The sequence below is a fragment of the Lontra canadensis genome, unplaced genomic scaffold, assembly GCF_010015895.1.
Source record: "Lontra canadensis isolate GAN:19392208 unplaced genomic scaffold, GSC_riverotter_1.0 scaffold18, whole genome shotgun sequence".
Lineage (NCBI taxonomy): Eukaryota > Metazoa > Chordata > Mammalia > Carnivora > Mustelidae > Lontra > Lontra canadensis.
Window position 1 is genome coordinate 11,364,907 of NW_022631012.1, and position 22,291 is coordinate 11,387,197.

At 37.5% G+C, this 22,291-nt stretch overlaps 1 protein-coding gene and 1 pseudogene across 1 annotated transcript in view; both read right to left on the minus strand.

Moving 5' to 3' along the window:
* NBEAL1 (neurobeachin like 1) overlaps window positions 1-22,291 on the minus strand; it is a 187,229-nt gene that overhangs the window by 135,313 nt on the left and 29,625 nt on the right. Inside the window, exons 4-7 of the mRNA XM_032860042.1 lie at window positions 20,826-20,987; window positions 13,627-13,708; window positions 12,881-13,008; window positions 3,682-3,764 (exon numbers count right to left, since the gene is read on the minus strand). Of these exons, the coding sequence (XP_032715933.1) occupies window positions 3,682-3,764; window positions 12,881-13,008; window positions 13,627-13,708; window positions 20,826-20,987 (455 nt within the window). The remainder of the gene's footprint in view (window positions 1-3,681; window positions 3,765-12,880; window positions 13,009-13,626; window positions 13,709-20,825; window positions 20,988-22,291) is intronic.
* On the minus strand, window positions 2,730-3,180 carry LOC116869023 (annotated as a pseudogene).

Here is a 22,291-nt window from a genome sequence, read left to right on the forward strand (position 1 = left end):
ATAAAAAAAGAGAATCCAGAAATCAGCCTATTTTGATTATCTAGCTGAAGCCAATATTACCACTGGTGGTCAAACAGAGTGGGCACTGCAATCCTCTTCACCAGGCACTCAAACAAAGGACTATTTCTCTCTCTCTTTTTTAAAATCATACCTTTAATGTGTATATATTCATTTCCAATGACAAAAGCCAAAAAAAAAAGGCGGGGGGCTATTTCTGTTTTGTTTTAAATTTTAGGAAAAAAAGAAAAGAGAACTAAAGCAAATATGGCGAAATGTTAAGGCAAGATCTGACAAATGAGAGTAGGAAACACAGGGTATTCCTTGTATATATTCTGCAATATCTTCCAAATTCCTGAACTATGGCATAACCATTTTTTAAGAAAGAAAATTAAATCCACATAGATCACGCCTATAGTAGCCAAATCTCTTCTAAGTTTTTTTTAGTTTGACTATTTAATTTTTAATTTTTTTAATTTAATTTTCTTCAGTGTTCCAAGATTCATTGTTTATGCACCACACCCAATGCTCCATGCAATAGCTGCCTTCCTTAATACCCACCACCAGGCTCACCTTTCCCCCTCAAACCCTCCCTTGCAAAACCCTCAGCAGTTTGTTTCTCAGAGTCCACAGTCTCCTGTAAGGGCCTCTTCAGCCAGAGCGGCCCCATCCCGGTTGAACAGCCATTTTGTTGTTTATGCAGTAAAACTTAAACCGACCCGGGAACTTACTTAAAAGCAAGTCTGGGAAACCAGTCCCAGGTAACAAAGCCCAAATACATGGGTGGGTCTGGTCAGGTGGAAGTAACAACCCAAACGCTGGGGATGAGTTGGGTCAGATGGAGACATCCAATCAGTAAAGCGCGCATACTGTCTCCCTCGCTACCAAGGAGGGTGGGCCCCGCCTTTTGGGCAGCAGTTCTGACCAAGGTGATAGGCTAGTTCAAATAGCTACTATAGGGTAAATTGTAATTCAATTGGCACTTATGTGTGACCTAGCAGGACTGTGCAGCTTTCTCTGTGTTACAATCTCATTGGTCACCTGTGCGTGGCCAGGCCCAACCACATGGCCTTTGCCCTTAAAAGCTAGTCTGTAAAGAAGAGAGAGGTCGCCCTCTCTGTAAGGAAGGGCCCCGACTCGTCTGTTTGATTCTTGATGCTTGGCACAAAATAAAGCTTTGCTTGACCTTCGCTTTGTATCAGTCTCGCTCCTTTGACCATGGACCCATTATTGGGGGACCCAACACTCTCATGCTTCGTCTCCTCCTCCAATTTCCCCCAATTCACTTTTCCTTTCCTTCTCCTAATGTCCTCCATGTTACTCCCAAGGTGGTTTTTTTTTTTTTTAAACTCACATAACTAAGTGAAAACACATTAAAAAACACATAACCTATAGATCATCCTTTAAAACCAAAACAGCCAAGTGAAAATTCAGTAAAGAATTTTTACTTTAAAAAGGTTTAATAAATAAATAAAAAGGTTTAAAAATTAATAAGCAGAAAATTTATATACATATATACACATATGGGTATGGGGGTGTGTATGTGTGTGTGTGGCTAGAGAAAGAAAGAGAACAGGAATTCAACAACTATGTTCTTCTTTCTGGAGGAGATGTGACATCATGTTTTCTGGTCAGTTCTTTCAAACACTGTACTGAATCAAAGCAAAGAGATGACCAGTAAAGCTGTTTGCTGTATCCTACTCATGCTGATCTGGTTATACCCATGGAAAGCATCTTGGTAGATTTTGACAGGAAGAAGGAATTCCTTACCTCAAGAGAAAACCTAATGAACCTGTTTATACCGTAAGGGTTTTAGCAAACCTACACAAACACTTAACATGCTATAAGAAAAGGATACCTTTTAACTTACCTCCAGCAGAAGTATACATTTACTGGTGCTCATTAACAGAGAAACACCAAGGCAGAAAGCATTTTTGCTTTCATAGTACTAATAACTAAAAAGCACACAGCATATATTAATTTGATCTTCAAGTGGGTGATCATGGACGTTCCAAGATTACATCTGCTAGGTTAGCCTGAGTATTCATCTAAAAAAATATTTTTTTCAAAATGCTTACAATGAGTTCAATTAACAGTGGAACTACATCAGGACCAGCAGAAGACAGTGACACAAGGATTGCAAATATAAGACTACAAACTTATCTTCACATGTAGCTTTTGGGTAAAGGCCCACCTCCCTCACTTGATTCCTTTAGCTAAGACTAAACTGCTACAGGAGAAGCTTCAGAAATTTCAGGATGATCAGCTGGCTTAATGCCCTGGATAAATACTCCTAGTCAAAAAACCCCAATGAGGCTGCAGGATTGAAACTTTGATGCATATAAAACCCCGAGTGTACAAAATGCCTGTTGGGACATGCAAAGCCTGTTGGGCCAAAGAAGGTTGGTGATGGTGAAAAACACTGACACACCAACATGTATGCTGGGGAAGAGGCCCCCAGGTGGAATGCTGGCCTTTGAGTTTGACTCAAAAATCCCTGAGAAAGGTGTCTACTACAGGGAGGAGTAACAGGGTCACTGAATACAAGATGGTGTTACGAGAGAAACAGGTCCCAGGAGGGTCAGGTAATTTTCTTTTCAACCCAACGATACTTAACATTAATGAACAGTTGCCGAACAGAGTCATTCTTTCCAAGATGTATTCTTCTGTCCCGTTTTAGCTTTAGCCTCCCCCAGTCTAATGGGCTGGCACACCCACAATGATCACACTGCCTAGAGGTGCGCCCTAGGCCTCAGATCTGCCTGGGAAGCTGATAAAGATGAGTTGCATAACAAAGTCACCACTAAATCGCTCCATAAACCCAGTCCCCAGACTTCTTTTTCTGCTCTATAGCCCAGAAACATTTCTTTAAAAGCCAGAAATGCTGTAAACATGAACAGCATGTCCAATATGTCACCAGCTACTTCATCTTCGCAGTACTGGAAAGACGCTGTGCGAGTCACCATGTTAAATCCAGGAATCTGCTCTAGCCGATGTTCTTCAATATACTTTTTCTACAGAAGACATATACTCATTACAAACAGGTGGGAGTGCCTGTCTATAAAAATTTCCTTTAATAACTGGAATTCTTCATCCATGATAATAAAATCCAACCACAGCATCAAATTCTGTATCAGAGGTGGAAAAGGACAGTGCAAAGCTCTCTGCCTCTAGGGTGTCCATCACCATCACCCCTACGCCATGACCTGTGGGGGTGAGTGGGCCTTGTAGCCCCCTATCCCGAATGTGGCCTGGGCCCAGGCTGCACTCAGCTCTACTGAGCTCCAATTGGCAAAAGGGAGGCCTCATCCATGAGTCCATCACCAGCTCACAGCCCAGCTGGGTAGTGCCTGGGCAGGAGGCCCTGGCCTCAGGCTCCCGGCAGTGGCCATGCACAAGCTGGGCCCCCATGCTGCTCTTACGTTTATTTCAGTAAAAATACAGAAGGTCTATACTACAGTCATTACAATATTAAGCTCTTCTCAAAATAAAAACACTTTCAGAACAATAAATTAGAGGAAGAACAATACTCATAGCAAAGTATGAATCAAGTACTCCAGTGATAGGTTCTTATAATCTTTAGTTTACAAATACACAAAGATGAATCAAGTAGAATCAGAATAAGAATATAAAGAATAATCAGAGTAACATCAAAATCAAAGAGAAATTAGGATCGATACTTACGATAAAAGAAAGGGACAAACTCCACTGTGAGAGAAGCTGGTTTGTATTTCTGTCTGCTCTTTTCCACAGTACTAAGGATTCGTCTGTCATTAAAAAGAAGTTAACACCAAATTATAACCATGGTGAGTAGAGATGGCCTAATTACAGAAACAACTATAAAATAAATTTAATATATTACTTTATATGTATATACTGAACAATACATCTCTAGGATTGAGATAATTTTAAAAACGAAGTCTGGCCTACAATTTAAATGCTCACCAATGAAAGATTTCTTCTTTTGAATTAAGCAAAAAAACTCTAAATGCTTAATGGTGAAACAAGCAGCCAGGTCAAGTCACCAAACAACTAGAAACGAAAAAGGAGCTAGGCATTTAAAATTTCCAATCTGTAAAATTAGTTTTTCAGCAATACTGCTAATTTGACACCTAAGTCTGTAACTTATTATCACAGGGCAAATAAAATTGATCAGAAATCACACCACTCTGTCACTTTCTGAAACTTTATCTGAATACAAAGAATCTATTCCACTGCCTTCTTCCATTTTAAATTAATGTAGATCTAGTATGGGCTGGGATTATTTTTTTTAAAGGATTTTATTTTTTATTTGACAGAGAGAAAGCAGAGCAAGGATAAGTGGGTCTGGAGGGGAGGGAAGGGCTGAGGGAGAGGGAAAAGCAAGCTTCCTGCTGAGATGCAGGGCTTGATCCCAGAACCCTGAAATCATGACCCAAGCCAAAGGCAGATGCTTAACTGACTGAGCCACCCAGGTGCCTGGGAATTATTTTGGTTTTTAATGACAATTCCAGTAGGTTTGATGGCTGAAATATTTCGATAGACTTTGGTAAGGCCAACCCAAGTTATCATGTGCTTTTACCAAGATCATTCCAATTCAACACAAAATGAGTCTCTTAAATGAGCATGGTAGTGTGGGGATTGGGAAATAAAAGCTACTGTTAAAATGATACATCTGACTAGCAGACTGCAGAAAATTAAAAAACAAAGAACTCAGACACTTTTTTTATACCCTGAAAAAAACTCTTAATGTTATTAGGTAAACTCAACAAAAAAGGAAAGATTTGAAAAACAGCCACAAAGAACTTCTATATGTCTAAATATGATCTACTGATAAAGTAATAGATTAAGAGGACTTCTTTTTAACAACCATAATTGAGATATTAAAATTATTTTCTTTACTTAAAGCTAGAAAGAAAAGTCCATTGGTGACAGAATAAATCAAGTAAGATAGACACAGCTGGCCAATAATGACAGAATAAAGAGTTCTAAAATCCAGATCTAATATTCAGATTCACTAGAAATTGTATTAGACAGCATTTGCTACAATGCTTTCCAAATCTGTGCCAACTCCCCCCCCCCCTTTTTTTTAAAGATTTTATTTATTTGACAGAAAGTGTATGTGCACAAGCATGGAGAGCTGCAGGCAGAGGGAAAACCAGGTTCCCCACTGAGCAGGGAGCCTGATGTGGTACTCAATCCCAGGACTCCAGTGGGATCATGACCTAAGCTGAAGGAAGGCATACACTTAACCCAACTGAACCACCCAGTGCCCCCAAATCTGTGTCTATTTCCATTGTGGAGAAGACAGAAGAATTATCATATTTTATATTTATCCTAAATTCAAACATAATATCCTAGAATATTATTGGATCTTTCTATTTAATTAAAACCAGTACCAAGATTTTTCTTATGTCTTTAAGATAATACAAATATTACTAGAGTTTCAAATTAAAAATTCAAATTTAAAAAAATTAACGTGGTAGAAAAATTAATTTTAAAATGACAATTTGGGGGGAGGGGGGTCGGTAGAGGGGGGTGGGGTTATGGACATTGGGGAGGGTGTGTGCTATGGTGAGTGCTGTGAAGTGTGTAAACCTGGCGATTCACAGACCTGTACCCCTGGGGATAAAAATACATTATATGTTTATAAAAATTAAAAAAAAAATAAAAGATGATTTAGCTTTCAGTTAGGTCTTTCATGAGATTACTTACATTGTTTATATTTGGCACATTTATTATAAGTTATAGTATGAACTAACAGATTGGATATATCCTATCCAAATATCCTGTACTACAAACAATATACATTCTTACTTTAGTAATATGATGAAAATGTACTCCTGCAATTTGTGAATAATGACTTATTCTAAAGGCCCTGTATTAAATGTAACATATGAACATAAATAATTTCGATTATGAGGCACCTGGGTGGCTCTGTCCGTTAAGCATCTGCCTTTGGCCCAGGTCATGATCCTGGGGTTCTGAGATCAAGCCCCAGTAGGGCTTCCTGCTGAACAGGGAACCTGCTTCTTCCTTTCCCTCTGCTGCTCCCCCTGCTTGTGGTCTCTCTAATAAACAAAATCTTTAAAAAAATGATTAAAAAAAAAAAATTCCTGGGTTCTGGGGTGGCTCAGTTGGTTAAGCATCTGCCTTTGGCGCAGGTCATGATCTTAGAGTCCTGAGATTTAGTCCCATGTCAGGCTCCCTGGGTCAGCAAGGGTCTGCTCCCTCTCCCTGCTCCAGTTCTCTCTTTCTCTCTCTCTCTCTCATAGATAAATAAAATCTTAAAAAAGTAAAATAAAAAAAAATTTTTAATTACCATTATTGTTGTAGTGAAATTTAATATACTAACATGAATAAAGGGGGTAAAAACCATTATATGTAACACAAATATTGAATCGTAAGTAGTTTGTACTACACATTTGCAACACGTTAAGACAGAACAGGTAAAAATTATTAGTCTTATTTTTAAATCACAGTGTACTTTCTTGTTAAATTATTATCTGATATTTGGGTCAAGCACGTGGCACCTAGCAGAGACTAACACATACCAATTTCTGAGGGTTGTAAACATGTTTGCATCTTAGTTTTCTAAGTTCGTGTCCCTTGGTCAATTACTTTGTACTTCTTTCTTATGTTGCGATCATGCCTAAGACATAACTATTTCTCTTAAGGTTTTAATCTGGAAATAAATTCAAGCTCTTGCAAAAGTTGCAAGAATAAAAATTGTATAACTTCAAATATATGTCACCCACATTCATCATGAAAATTTTACCCAAATCCTTTATTATTTGTTCACCTTTCCCTATTATACAAAGGACACATATTTATATATACATGCATTCACACAAATAGCACTTTCCAGAACATTTAAAGGGAAATTATGTATATTTTGGTATGTTACTTCTAAATACTTTAGTGAATACCTGATATGGTCTTACACAATACAGTATAATTCTAAATTTTAATACATTTAATATAAAAAAAAAAAAACATTTATCTACCACTTGTAATCCCATTTTGTTAACTGACCCATTAGTATCCTTTGCAGCATTTTCTCCCCCTCTCAGTATAGCTTCCTGTCCAGATATTTCATCTGGCTGTCATGTCTCTTTGCCCTCTCTCAATCTGAAACATTTCTACAGCCCTTATAACATTTTTGAATAATGCTGTCCCACACTCCTTCCTTTTATTCATTAAAATATTCTTTATTTTGGGTTTGCTTGATGTTTCTATATAATTAGATTCAGATTATGCATTCTTGGTGGAATACTATAAAAGCAATGATATGTCCCTCTAAGAGCATCACAGGTGGAGGCACAAATGTCCATCTGCTTGTCACTGATGTTAATTTTGATCATCCAGCCAATGTACTATTCAGTACTATACAAAATAACTACTAATTTTTCCTTTGCAATGAATAAATAATCTGTGGGGAAACATTTTAAAACTATGCAAAAATCATGCTCTTTACCAAAACTTTCCCTAGATTTACCATCCTGATCCACATCTTTCCTATAATTTGTGTAAAATGCAGATTTTCTTCCAACAATCCCTATACATTTACTAACTGGCACTTAGCCTTCTACTATAAGCAAGGATCCTCTCTTTAACCTTTATCAATCTACCTACCTACCTATCTACCTACCTATCCATCCATCCACCCACCCACCCACCCACCTACCTAGCTATCATCTATCACTGGTATGGACTCATTAATTCCTTTTCCCCCACAATGGTTTATATATATATTTTTTTTTAAGTGAACTCTACACCTAGTGTGGAGCACAAATTCATGACTCCAAGATCAAGAGTTATATGTTCTACTGATTGAGCCAGCTAGGTGGCCCTGTTTATAGTTCTTTATGGCAATTAATTATTTTCATATATACATTGTCCCAGATCTGGCCAGAAGGAGCCCCAGGGCATAACTTAATCTAATTAAATTGTTTTTCTCTTTGGGCAGGTAGTAAGTCCTACTGTACTTACACTGCACAAATTAGAAACTCGATAAATATATTTTTAAATAAATTCTTGAATGATAAGGCCTTTTTAGGAAAGAATTCTTTCCCTACATATATTTTAGTTCCACTTGAGAAAATCTTTCTAAATATGTAAGATGCTACAAACAGAATCAAAATTGAGCTAATAGATTAATCAAATCTATTCCTTAAATCAAATTACATCTGGAGAGATGAAAAAAAATCCATATATTTCATCAAATAAGAAATATACTTTTTTTTTTTTTTTTAAGATTTATTTGAGAGAGAGCAACAGCACGCTAGCAGAGGGAGGGACAGAGGGAGAAAGAATCCTCAAGCAGACCCCACCATACACTGAGAACAGAGTGCAGGGATGGATCCCAGGACCCTACTACGATCACGACCTGAGGCGAAACCAAGAGTTGGGACACTTAACCAACTAAGCCACCCAGGCGCCCCAAGAAATATACTTTTAAATGGCTCTGTATTTGGAATAATGCTAATTTACATTTGTTCTAATCTGTTTTAGTGTTTTAGTAAGCAACAAACATAAATAATACATAAGAAAATACATACATTTCATGTTTCCACTTAACTTCAGAATTAGATCAATATATAAGGTATAAGTTATTGCTATAGCTCCCTTATATAGGTCTCCCATGAGCTATAGATTTTTCCTAATTCCATGATTTATTTGTAGTATGTTTCATTTCCCTATCAAAGTCAAAGAAACCCAAATCTGAACCCTTGCTATACTGTTTACTTCTGAAGCAGTTCCTACTATTAAGAGCAAAATTTGTTATGCCCTGTACAGATATGGGGACAGCTTCCAGCCTAATTCCTGGTATGTATATTGGACAAAGTTATGAAATGCCACCACTCATCCGTTACTTTGTACCTCTTCCTGTTACTTTATATATGCAGAATTCTCTTTCTATACCATAGCATTTAAATATCTTCTTGTTTTTGGTTCTCAAAAGTTGTTTTTTGCTTTCATTTACCAATTTTATTTGTTTTAATTTGTTGTCAGATCCACTTTTTTATATCTTCTCTCATTCCCCCAATTTCAAATTCATTTTGTTCTTATTAAGATTCCTTCAAAAGCTTCTCCTCTGTCATTTTCAGACTGATCTCATGTTCCTCTTTCTGTATATGTCTTGCTGTCTATAAAGAAAAACTATCTGTCATTGTTTCAAAACTTAAAACATTATCTTAGATTTGCCATTACTGACAGATCTAAGGTAGAGGACGGGGAAGTAGCAAGAATGAAAGGAAGAGATATAATTTCCTTAAGAAATCCCTAGCATCAATGTCAAAATAGACAGAACACTGGCTTCCACCAAGGGAGCCATGAGGAGAAGCAGCTAAGGCTCTCCACTACCTATGGCCAATGGGCCTCAACAGGGGCCACAAGAAGGACAAAGAATGTGAGCAAGCTAAGGCACACCAAGTTTGTGTGGGACATGATCCAAGAGGTGTGTGGCTTCACCCCATATGAGCAGTGTGACATGGAGCGCTCAAGGTTTCTAAGGGCAAGGGTGCCCTCAAATTCATCAAGAAAATTGTGGAAACACACATCCGTGCCAAGAGGAAAGAGAAGTTAAGCAATGTGCTGGAGGCAATGGGGAAAGTAGCAGCCAAGAAGGAACCCCTCCCCCCTCTGTATATTATAAGCCTTTCTGGAAAAAAAAAAAAATAGAACACTGATTTTTTGAGAACCATAGTGATAAATGAGTAGAAAGGCTACAAATGGAACACTGTTATGTGCCTCTTTCAATCTTCAAAGAGTCATGAGCAGTGCTCAAGCAGAGGCAGAAGGTAGTGATAGTGTCATCTGCCAATTATTCCCATGTCTACCCCTTCTAGTCAAAGTAGAACTAACTTCTTGGTTTCACTGTAGTAAATGGGGATGTGGGACTAATTCTGACCAATGAGTTCTGAATGAAAATAGGATGTGTCATGACCAGCCGAGAGCATTAAATTGCTAATGTGAGACATTTCAGAGCTTTTTTTTTTTCTCAAGTGGTAACTAACAAAGCCTTAGATGCTTGCTCCTCTGTCATCTTAGGATCTTGAGGGACTAGGATGACTGAGGGCTTCCTGCCAACGATGGTAGACAGCATGAACAAGAAACAGACCTTTGTTATTCTAACCCTTTGTTTGTTATTGCAACATCGTGTGTCTTATCCTGACAGATAAAACATCTTTGTCAAGGAAAATTCAAAGCACTTTCTCTCTGGGAAAAAAGACATATTAAAGCTCAAAAGAAAAGAAGTATTCAATACTAAGTAAATTGTAATAGAACTGTTTACTTGACACAAATTTGAGAGTCATGAATTTCCAACAATATAAGTGTACTGTAAGCAAAAGCTAGGTACAGCTTAGGTTGGTATTTTGATATGATAAGTACGAACTATTTTTATCTATTCTTTAAAGCAGGACTCCTGTTAGATGGCACCTTTTAACCCTGGTTCAAATTGCAATATTTCTTTGAACACAATATTGTTCCTCTGGTGGGGAAGGGGAGAAAAGGAAGCATTCAGAAGTCATTACTTACTTCCCATTAATGAACAGTCAAGAAAATTATTAGGACAATGTGATGGTTAATTTAATGTGTCAGCTTGGGAGGGTGTTTTTGGATGAGATTAACATTTAAATTGGTCAAATACAGGGGCACCTGGGTGGCTCAGTCATTAAGCATCTGCCTTCAGCTTAGGTCATGATCCTGGGATCCTGAGATCGAACCCCACATCAGGGTCCCTGCTCAGCGGAAAGCCTGCTTCTCCCTTTCTTATTCCTCTTGCTTATGTTCCCTCTTCTCGCTGTCTCTCTGTCAAATAAATAAAATCTTAAAAAAAAAAATACAACATTCAAATTGCTCAAATATGGATAAAGGAGATTACCCTATACTAAATGGCTCAGTCAGTCAGTGGAAAGACTGAGCAGAACAAAAAAATTGGCCTCTCTAAGCAAGGGGGAGTTCTCCACCAGACTGTCTTTGGACTTCATCTGCATCATCAGTTCTGGGTCTCCAGCCTGACTACATCTGGACTAGAACTAGAACGTTGGCTTTCTATCTGCCAGCTTTCAGACTGTAACTGTACTTTGGTTTTCCTGGGTCATAAGCCTGAGAGCCCACATTGCAGATTTGGACTTGTCTGCCTCTAAAATCACATGAAGCAACTGCTTATAATAAAACTCATTTTGTGCGTGTACATGCACACGTGCGCACGCAAGCACACGCACACACACCCTACTGGTTCTGTTTCTATGATGAAACCTAATAAAGACAACTTCTTTCAACATATAAAGGAAAGACCCTGTAAAAATAAGTAGATAGGATTGTTATATTTAAAACTAGAGTAGTTGTTCCTATTATACCTACTTTTTATTCTTACTTTAACTATAGGATGTGTTATTTCAATAAAATACCACTACACAGAACAAAGTACCACCATATAGTCTACATAAATGTTCTCTCAGTTAATCAATTCTTCACCATTATCTAATGGTGGCAACTCAAAGTGAGGGTATAAGACCCTAATAAGCCGATAAAGACCAAACATTTTAGTAGCGACAAGTTGCAGGAAGTGCATTGGTATAAGTAGGTTGATTAAATTAAAAATGAAAACGGAAAAACTGAAAAAAAGATTTTTCAATCTCAAAAAATATTGAGATTGAAAACATAGCAGATTTGGGAGACCTAAAAAAGTAGCCTGACTGTAGTTAATAATACAACTCTTCCTATTCTGTGTCCACTGGTAATAAAGATATGAGTTCAAAACTCTTCTCTGTAAGCCCTGAACTGTTATTTATACTACTGTCACTAAGCTGCAAACCCATCATCCTATATTCTATCTGCTTTGTGATGCTGTGACAAGCACTCTGCAAACTATACATCTCTTTTTCCAGGTACTCCACTGTTGGATTCACCAACAGTGCATACTAAACGGAGACTGGAAGGCTAAGGGTGAAAAAGAAACTGATTTCTTATTCCTTATTTTCTTATCAGCCAATAGTTCTTAACTGTAGCATTCACAGCTGGTTCTTTGTCTTCAGGTTATTTTTGGTAATTCCAGCACCAGCCTACTCACGGCTGCTCAGTGATACCCGCACAGCTAAGCAATGCTCTTTCAACAGAGGGCTGAGACCCAACTGCAGGAGCTCTTCTCCAAACTTACAGTTTCAGAAAACTCCAGTTTCTTCCTTTTGTCCCATACCCCCAGGGAAGTTGCTGCTTCCTGAAGTCACTATCTCTGTATTACATCAGTATCCCTACTTGCTTTTTGAGTCCTCTAATACCTATTTAACAATTTCCTTCTATTATATCTTATAAAATACCTGGTATGATTTCCGTTTTCCTGACCAGACCCTAGTGGACACAAGCTCCACAATTAAGAGACAAAATACTGTTAAAATCATTTTCATCCCATGAAATGAGCTTAAAAAAAAGAGAACTTTCCTTGAAAAATATGTACACTCTACTTGATGTTACTGTGCTTTGAAATTTTCCTATTAGATTATTAGAATTCCAAAACAAGAGTTTACAGGAAATTTCATTACTTCTAACATGGTTCTATATCTCAGAGATAAAGACAGGGGTCTTATACACACCTTGCATACTTCTTTCACAGAGAATAAGACCTGCATTGAAGAATTACATATATTTATGACATTCAGGTGTTTTTTTTTTTTTTTAAGAGTTTATTTATTTTGACAGATCACAAGTAGGCAGAAAGGCAGGCAGGGGTTGGGCAGGGGGGAAGCAGGCTCCCCGCTGAGCAGAGGGCCCAATGTGGGGCTCGATCCCAGAACCCTGAGATCATGACCTGAGCTGAAGGCAGAGGCCTAACCCACTGAGCCACCCAGGGGTCCCGACATTCAGGTTTTAAGTGAACATTATGATTTATAAGACATACCCTGAAATTCTATGCCTCCAATTCCGATATGGATCGTATAAACTCTCACAAAATGCCAATGCATGGATTACAAATTCTTCAATAGATGTCTGATCTGCCAATTCTTTCTCTTTTTTTTTGCTTTTTAACTGGGAGTAAAGTTAAAAAAAAATTATAGTTAGAAATATTAAACTGCATAACATACCTACATCATTTAAAGACAACATGTTTTATTAATTATCTAATAAATCATTTTTATTCAAATAAACCTTAAGAGACTCTTAATCAGAAGAAACAAACTGAGGTTGATGGAGGGGATGCGTGGGGGATGGGGTAACTGGGTGATGGTCATGGGAATTTAAAGCGCCAGTTAATCATATGGACTGGACTGGACATAATCCTTCAAATTTTAAATATGGCCTAGGAAGAGGTTTGAATGGATAGCAAAACAGAATATGTTTTCAATAAGAGGGATATTTGATGATAAATAACATGTAATATATATAATATACATAAATTGACAAATTATGTCATTGTAAAAAGCCATTTATAAAACACTTTCATTTTTAATTAAAATAAAATATATTAATAATTACTTTTCTTAGATAATATGTTTAAGATTTCTGAAATATATAGTACCTAATGGAAATTTTAATTCATTTCTTGATTGCCTCCTCTAAAAACATTTAACATTACGATAATACTTTAAAAAGTAAAACCTAGTTACTCTCAGTAAAGCAACAAAAGGAATATATTAAGTCACCTACCTGCTGAATATAGAGTGTTGTCATAGTAATGACATGATTAATATATGAGCAAGTCCCAATTTCTTCCACATTAGATAAATTTCTGTGAGGAAAAAAAGAATATTTATTATATGAATAATGCCAAAAATGTATGTTCATCTATTCAGGATGAATTTTGAAAATACATGCTGGTAAAGGAAATATAAATGACATTTATTAAAACTTAAAATCAATATATTACATAACTGTTTTTCCACTAAGAATATGAAACACACCTCAAGCACCATTTAGCTACTCTAAATAGAATGCTTAAGAAGTACATGCTGATTAGCAATTATTTATTATAGAAAAAGTAAAAAATACCATAAAGTAGAAACAAAAGAGAAACAAAAATCAGAAATATTCTCACAACCCAAATATTCACAACTATTTACATTCTGGATTGTTTCTTTTCAGGTTTGTTTTATTTTTGTATGCAGATTCTTAGCTCGGTTTTATACATATTATTGCCATTATGGCATATGTATAGTTTCAGAATTTTCATTTTGCTCTTTGAAATTACAGTTCCCTTATCTAGACATATTTCTCAACTATACTGAAAGGCCTTGATAGAAAAGCCAGCATCTGTACATACATTCGCCATGCGAGCGTAGTATATATCTTGTTTAAAGCAGTGAGTGGCTCAATAAGTGATGTTTAATTACAATGTGGTTGTGGTCCTCATTTTTATCTCATTTTTACAAGACAAGATAGGACACATAATGCTAGCATTTCATGCATCTAACATCACCAATCTTTTTCTTAGCATAATAAAACAGTCTATTAATTTTCACTTCTGAGACACTGACACTGAAAAAAACTATCTAAAATACAGCAGAGGTCCATTTGCGATGACATGGATGGAACTAGAGGGCGTTATGCTAAGCGAAATAAGTCAATCAGAGAAAGACAATTAACATATGATCTCACTCTTGTGTAATTTAAGAAACCAAACAGAGGATCATAGGTGAAGGGAGGGGGAAAAACAAGATGAAATCAGTGAGGGAGACAAACCTTAAGAGACTCTTTTTTTTTTTTAAGATTTTATTTATCTGTTTGACAGACAGAGATCACAAGTAGGCAGAGAGGCAGACAGAGAGAGAGGGGGAAAGCAGGCTCCCTGCCGAGCAGAGAGCCCGATGCGGGGTTTGATCCCAGGACCCTGGGATCATGACCGGAGCTGAAGGCAGAGGCTTTAACCCACTGAGCCACTGAGCCACCCAAGCGCCCCCCCTTAAGAGACTCTTAATCAGAAGAAACAAACTGAGGTTGATGGAGGGGATGCGTGGGGGATGGGGTAACTGGGTGATGGTCATTAAAGAGTGTACGTGATGTAATGAGCACTAGGTGTTATGTAAGACTGAAGAATCACTGAACTCTACCTCTGAAACTAATAATACACTATGTATTAACTGAATTTAAATTAAAAAACAAAATAAAATACAAAAGATGTTAAAAGAACCCCAAAACAACAGAAATAACAGACCTGTACCCCTGAAACAAATAATACATTATATGTTAATTATTTTTTTAAGATTCTATTTATTTATTTGACAGAAAAATAGAAAGAGACCGCAAGTAGGCAGAGCCACCAGCAGAGGAAGAGGGGGAAGCAGGCTCCCTGCTCAGGATTCTGGGATCATGACCCGAGCTGAAGGCAGACGCTTAACCGAATGAGCCACCCAGGCGCCCCTATATGTTAATTAAAAATTTTTTTTTAAATATATAAAAAGTAAATGAATAAAGTTGACTAGTTTAACAAAAAAAGGATTAATAGTTTTAATATAAGAAGTCAGACTGGCATGACTTCTTTGGGAAAAGAAAAAGCACAGGAGAGGTAAAATTCAAAGACCCTATGGAGGAGTCTAGGAAGACGGCAGAAAAGGAAGCACCAGGAATCTGTCTCCACACCTAGAAAACAACTGTGCTGGATAAAACTTATTCTGGAACTCTGAAGTCTGCTGAATGCTGGCAACTTCCAGGGGAAGGTATGGGACAGTAAACTGCAGTTAATGTTCATTAATTTTGGTAAATTTCAGCTATTATTAGCACAGTAACAACCATTCATGTGGTAGGCAGCTCTGCACATCTTCCCAGAACCTCCTGCTAACAAGTTAAAGGAACCAGGGTGGGCAAAAGGACCTTGTCCTTCAAATATCAGGGATTTGTGCTCTGATCACTGACTGGCTTCTGATCACAGAAATGTAGACAAAGAGATGGGCAGCCACTGTTAGTGCACCTTGTCCCACTGTTGGGAGCCCCTTGCTCTCTGGCTGAAGTAACTTTAAGGGAACTTAAAGAGTCGTGGATGAAATACCTCAACATAATAAAAAGCCATACATAAAAATTCTAGAGCAGACATCATACTCTACGGTGAAAGACTGAAAGCTTTTCCTCCGCTGCTATTCAACATAGTACTAGAAGTCCTAGCCGCAGCAATCAGACAACCAAAAGCAATTAAAGGCATCCAAATCGGCAAAGAAGAAGTCAAACTATCACTTTTGGCAGATGATATGATACTTTATGTGGAAAGCCAAGACTCCACTCCAAATCTGCTAGAACTTATACAGGAATTCAGTAAAGTATCAGGATATAAAATCAATGCGCAGAAATCAGTTGCATTTCTATACACCAACAAGACAGAAGAAAGAGAAATTAAGGAATCAATCCCATTTACAATTGCACCCAAAACCATAAGATATTTAGGAATAAACCTAACCAAAGAGGCAAAGAATCTGTACTCAGAAAACTATAAAATACTCATGGAAGAAATTGAGGAAGACATAAAGAAATGGAAAAATGTTCCATGCTCATGGATTGGAGGAACAAAAATTGTGAAAATGTCTGTGCTGCCTAGAGCAATTTATACATTTAATGCAATCCCTATCAAAATACCAGGAACTTTCTTCAAAGAAATGGAACAAATAAGCCTAAAATTTGTATGGAACCAGAAAAAACCCCAAATAGCCATAACAATGTTAAAAAAGAAAGCCAAAGTTGGTGGCATCAGAATTCCAGACTTCAAGCTCTATTACAAAGCTGTCATCATCAAGACAGTCTGGTACTGGCACAAAAACAGACATAGATCAATGGAACAGAACTGAGAACCCACAAATGGACCCTCAACTCTATGGTCAACTAATCTTCGACAAAGCAGGAAAGAATGTCCAATGGAAAAAAGACAGGCTCTTCAACAAATGGTGTTGGGAAAATTGGACAGCCACATGCAGAAAAATGAAACTGGACCATTTGCTTACACCACACACGAAAATAAGACTCAAAATGGATGAAGGACCTCAATGTGAGAAAGGAATCCATCAAAATCCTTGAGGAGAACAGAGGCAGCAACCTCTTCAACCTCAGCCATAGCAACTTCTTCCTAGAAACATCGCCAAAGGCAAGGGAAGCAAGGGCAAAAATGAACTCTTGGGACTTTATCAAAATCAAAAGCTTTTGCACAGCAAAGGAAACAGTCAACAAAACCAAAAGACAACTCACAGAATGGGAGAAGATATACAGGAATGACATATCAGATAAAGGGCTAGTATCCAAAATCTATAAAGAATTTATCAAACTCAACACCCAAAGAACAAATAATCCAATCAAGAAATGGGCAGAGGACGTAAACAGACATTTCTGCAAAGAAAACATCCAGATGGCCAACAGACACATGAAAAAGTGCTCCACATCACTCGGCATCAGGGAAATACAAATCAAAACCACAATGAGATACCACCTCACACCAGTCAGAATGGCTAAAAATAACAAGTCAGGGAATGACAGATGCTGGCGAGGATGTGGAGAAAGGGGAACCCTCCTACACTCTTGGTGGGAATGCAAGCTGGTGCAGCCACTCTGGAAAAGAGCATGGAAGTTCCTCAAAAAGTTGAAAATAGAGCTACCCTATGACCCAGCAATCGCACTACTGGGTATTTACCCTAAAGATACAAATATAGAGATCCGAAGGGGCACGTGTACCCGAATGTTTATAGCAGCAATGTCCACAATAGCCAAAGTATGGAAAGAACCTAGATGTCCATCAACAGATGAATGGATAAAGAAGATGTGGTATATATATACAATGGAATACTATGCAGCCATCAAAAGAAATGACATCTTGCCATTTGCAACGACATGGATGGAACTAGAGGGTATTAGGCTGAGCAAAATAAGTCAATCAGAGAAAGACAATTATCACAGGATCTCTCTGATATGAGGAATCTGAGAGGCAACATGGGGGACTTGGGGGGTAGGGAAGGAAAAAATGAAACAAGCTGGGATCGGGAGGGAGACAAACCATAAGAGACTCTTGATCTCACAAAACAAACTGAGGGTTGCTGGAGGTAGGGGAGTATGGAGAGGGTGGTTGGGTTATGGACATTGGGGAGGGTATGTGCTATGGCAAGTGCTGTGAAGTGTGTAAGCCTGATGATTCAAAGACCTGTACCCTTGGGGCTAATAATACATTATATATTAGTTAAAAAAAAAAAGAAAAAAGAAAAGTGAATTCAAATAAAAAAAAGAAAATTAAAAAAAAACACTAAAAGACATGAAGAACCTTAAATCTACTTCCTAAGTGAAAGCAGTCAGTGTGAAAATGGTACACACTATATGAAACATTCTGGGAAAAGCACACTATAGGTATAAAAAAAAAAAAAAATCCGTGGTTGTCAAATGTTGGGCATGACCAGAGAGAAATGAATAGATGGAGCATGGGGCATTTTTAGGGTGATGAAATTATTCTGTAAGATACTATAATGGTGGATACATGACAGTACGCATTTGTCAAAACTCAAAGAACTGTACAACACAGTAAACTCTAATGTACTCTACAGACTTTAATGATGTATCAATACCTATTCATCATTGTAACAAAGGTATCAACCTAATGTAAGATCTTAATAATAGGGGAACTACGGAGGAAGGAGAAAGAGCATACAGAAACTCTATACTTTTTCCAAATTTTTATATAAAACTAAACTGCTATACAACATAAAACTTAGTAAAATTTTTTAAAAGAATTTTTTTTAAAAAATGAGGTCTCTGAAAATAGAAACACATTCTGTGATTGATAGCTATTAAACATTAAATTTGAAATAAAATAAACAATACACTTATCATCAGAAATTATCTCCTAATAAAAAAAATTCAACCAAAAGATGTGTTGGAATATTCCAGTGTTTGCCTATAATGATCAAGAGCTATGGGGGGCGCCTGGGTGGCTCAGTGGGTTAAGCCTCTGGCTTCGGCTCAGGTCATGATCCCAGCATCCTGGGATCGAGCCCCACATCGGGCTCTCTGCTCAGTGGGGAGCCTGCTTCCTCCTCTCTCTCTGCCTGCCTCTCTGCCTACTCGTGATCTCTGTCTGTCAAATAAATAAATAAAATCTTAAAAAAAAAAAAAAAGAGCTATGGGAGCCTGGATGGCTCATTTAGTTGGGCTTCCAACTCTTGATTTCAGCTCAGGTCATGATCTCGAGGTCATGAGATCAAGCCCTGTATCAGGCTCTGTGCTGAGTGGAGTCTGCTTGGGATTCTCTCTCTCTCTCCCTCCATCCCTCCCCCAAGTTGCATGCACGCACCTATGCTCTCTCTTTTTCTGTTTCTAAGATAAATAAATAAATAATTTTTTAAAAAGAGCTGAACACAGTGGATTTATTTTTTTTAAGATTTCATCTATTTATCTGAGTGAGAGAGAGAGCAAGAGCATGAGTGGTGGGAGAAGCAGAGGGAGAAGGAGAAGCAGACTCCCTGCTGGAGAGGGAACCCGATGCAGTGCTCGATCCCAGGACCCTGGGATCACGACCTGAGCCGAAAGCAGACACTTGGAACCAATGGAGCCACCCAGGAGCCCCTAAACATACTGGATTTAAGACAGTTATTTATCTATAGATTTCTGATTTCTGTAAAACTGTACTAAGTAGTTAACAGGATAAAATATAACAGATCAACAGACCAACTCATGTTTTATTGCCTAAATAAACCCTCTTTCCCTTTTATTTTTCTGAATTTTAAGGATAATAAAGAGCACAAAATCAAAAAAATGTCTACAATTCTGGGAGAGCCTAAATTACGGGGAAAACATTTTAGCAATTATTGCTCAATCTTTCCATGATTCCCGCAATCAAATACAATGAGCAATTATGTGAAAGGTAAATAAATGCACAGTAATCTAAGTCCCTGTTTGTCTACTAATTCTAAAATACTTACAAATCAAATAGCATATATTATAGGAAATGGTTTCCAAAAAGAAGATAGACTTTAAAGAAGAATAAAATGCCCCTAACCCAACAGTTCTTAAATTTGCATATGCAGGTTAATAGGGAATTCATGAAAAACCAGAATGCCTGAGCTCTTTGGAGTCAGAATTTCCATAAGGCTCAAGCTCTGTAGTCCTATTAAGCTTCCAGTTGATACTTATGAACATCAAAATTTAAGTGCCACAGACCTAATCATCTATAAACCTGGAAATACAAGCTGTAGAATAATTCTACTTTTTTTGGTGAAATTATAAAATGAAAGATTAGAAAAATACATTTCACAAATGATAATACACAGTACTCGTGCAACAACTCTTGGTTAGGTAAAAACTTCAGTCATTGTCTTTAGAATAATTTTTTTTTTTTTTTTTTTGACTGAGTCTCTCTATAACTAAGTATGGTACCTAAAAGGCTTTCTAGTAGGGCACCTGGTTGGCTCAGTAGGTGGAGCACGAGACTCTTGATCTCAGGGTCCTGAGTTCGAGGCCAAAATTGAGCACGGAGCGTACTTCAAATAAAGAAGTAAAACATTAAATAAACAAACAAATAAAAAGCTTTCCAGTATCATAACAAATCATAAGCCGTTCATAAAGGGTGCACTCAAGGGGTGCCTGGGTGGCTCTGCTGGTTAAACATCTGCCTTTGGCTCAGGTCCCAATCTCAGGGTCCTGGAATGGAGTTCTGAGTCGGGCTCTGCCATCAGCAGGGAGCCTGCTTCACCTGCTCCCTCTGCTCTTCCCCTGCTTGTGCTCCCTCTCTCTTTCTCTCCCTCTCTCTCAAATAAAAATAATAAACTCTTAAAAAAAAAATGGCGCACTCATCTTTAAAGCTCCATATGAACAACAAACATTAATAATCAACAAATGCATTGTTATTTTGGTAATTTTTAAAAACATATAACTAGTTTGTTTGTACCAGATACCTGCAAAGAATAATGAAGAACTTGACAAGCAAAACTGACAAAGCTTGTTGTTGTTCCTCTAACCCATCTGCCATTTTCTGAACACACTGTAGTAGCTGGATCCTTAAAACCTGCAGAATATTATCAGGAAGGAGAGAGATTCCTGGAGGCACATCGTCTACCCTATAAGGGGAAAAAATAAGAAGGGTGATTAAGTACAGGACTAAAATCTTTGACACGTTAAAGGAATAGCATTTTCACCTCAAACCCTAAAGAAACGCTTTTATTCCAGATGCTCTATGCCTTCTCCGCAAGTCACCACCAGATCACTGTGATCCCTTAGAAGGTTAGTAGAGCACAATAGTTAGTCTCATTTCAGAAGAGGCTTACTGAAAAGAGGGAGAGTTAGAGAGAGAATCTATTCAATATCTTCAATTGTGCTATTTTCAAAGAAAATATTAAGAATTAATTCACTTTCTACTTAGAAATAAAACGTGTGTGTATATATACGTGTATACCATTTCTAAAAGGAACAATAACTAGCAAATAAAAATGGAGTACCTATAACTAGTTTAATATCTGTCAACTACTTTACTAAATAAACAATATTCACCTACCTATAGGCTTTCCAAGCCATGTGGTCAGAAGAGGGAGAGAAAATAACCAGCAAAAGGAAAGGAGAAAGGTGAATGGAGAACCCTAAGCATGAACATTAATAAATTTTTTTAAAGTAATACATAAATATTTTATGACAACTGGTTTCTGGGTAAGAAGTCCATCTGGGGGCTGCCTGCGGGGCTCAGTTGTTAAGGGTCTGCCTTCTGTTCAGGTCATGATCCCAGCGTCCTGGGATTGAGACCCATGTTGGGCTCCCTACTCTGCAAGAAGCCTGCTTCTCCCCCTCTCCCACTCCCCCTGCTTGTGTTTCCCCTCTCGCTGTCTCTCTGTCAAATAAATATTTAAAAAATCTTAAAAAAAAAAAAAAAAAAAAGAAGAAGACCATCTGGTTCTTTAAGGACAAAGCCAAGACCAGATGTGACTGGCTACTCTGTCTTAGAGAGATTCCCCTAGAATCTACGTGAGAAGACCTTTGTACCAAGTTCTACCTCTGTACCATAAAGTATGGTACTTAATCTCTGAAGTGCCCTAATCTATAAAATTGTAATATCATCTGCCCTATTTCACAGGGTTCTGAAGCCAAAAGGTCAATGTCCATTTTTAACAATGAAATATGTAAAGAACTATAAAAATGTAATATGTTTTAAATATGCTATCACTAAAGCCTACAAATCTTTTCATAAAGTCACTGATTACTAATTTTCCTACTTCTATTAAGAAAAATACCTAATTGCAAAGGAGCACCATGAAGAGCTCCTATGATTAAATGACAATCCTACTTTATAAACAGTATCTTCTTCAGATAACACTTAAGATGAAGATTTACTATTATTTTTACCCTGAGTTTAAAGCTTCATTCACTGTAGACA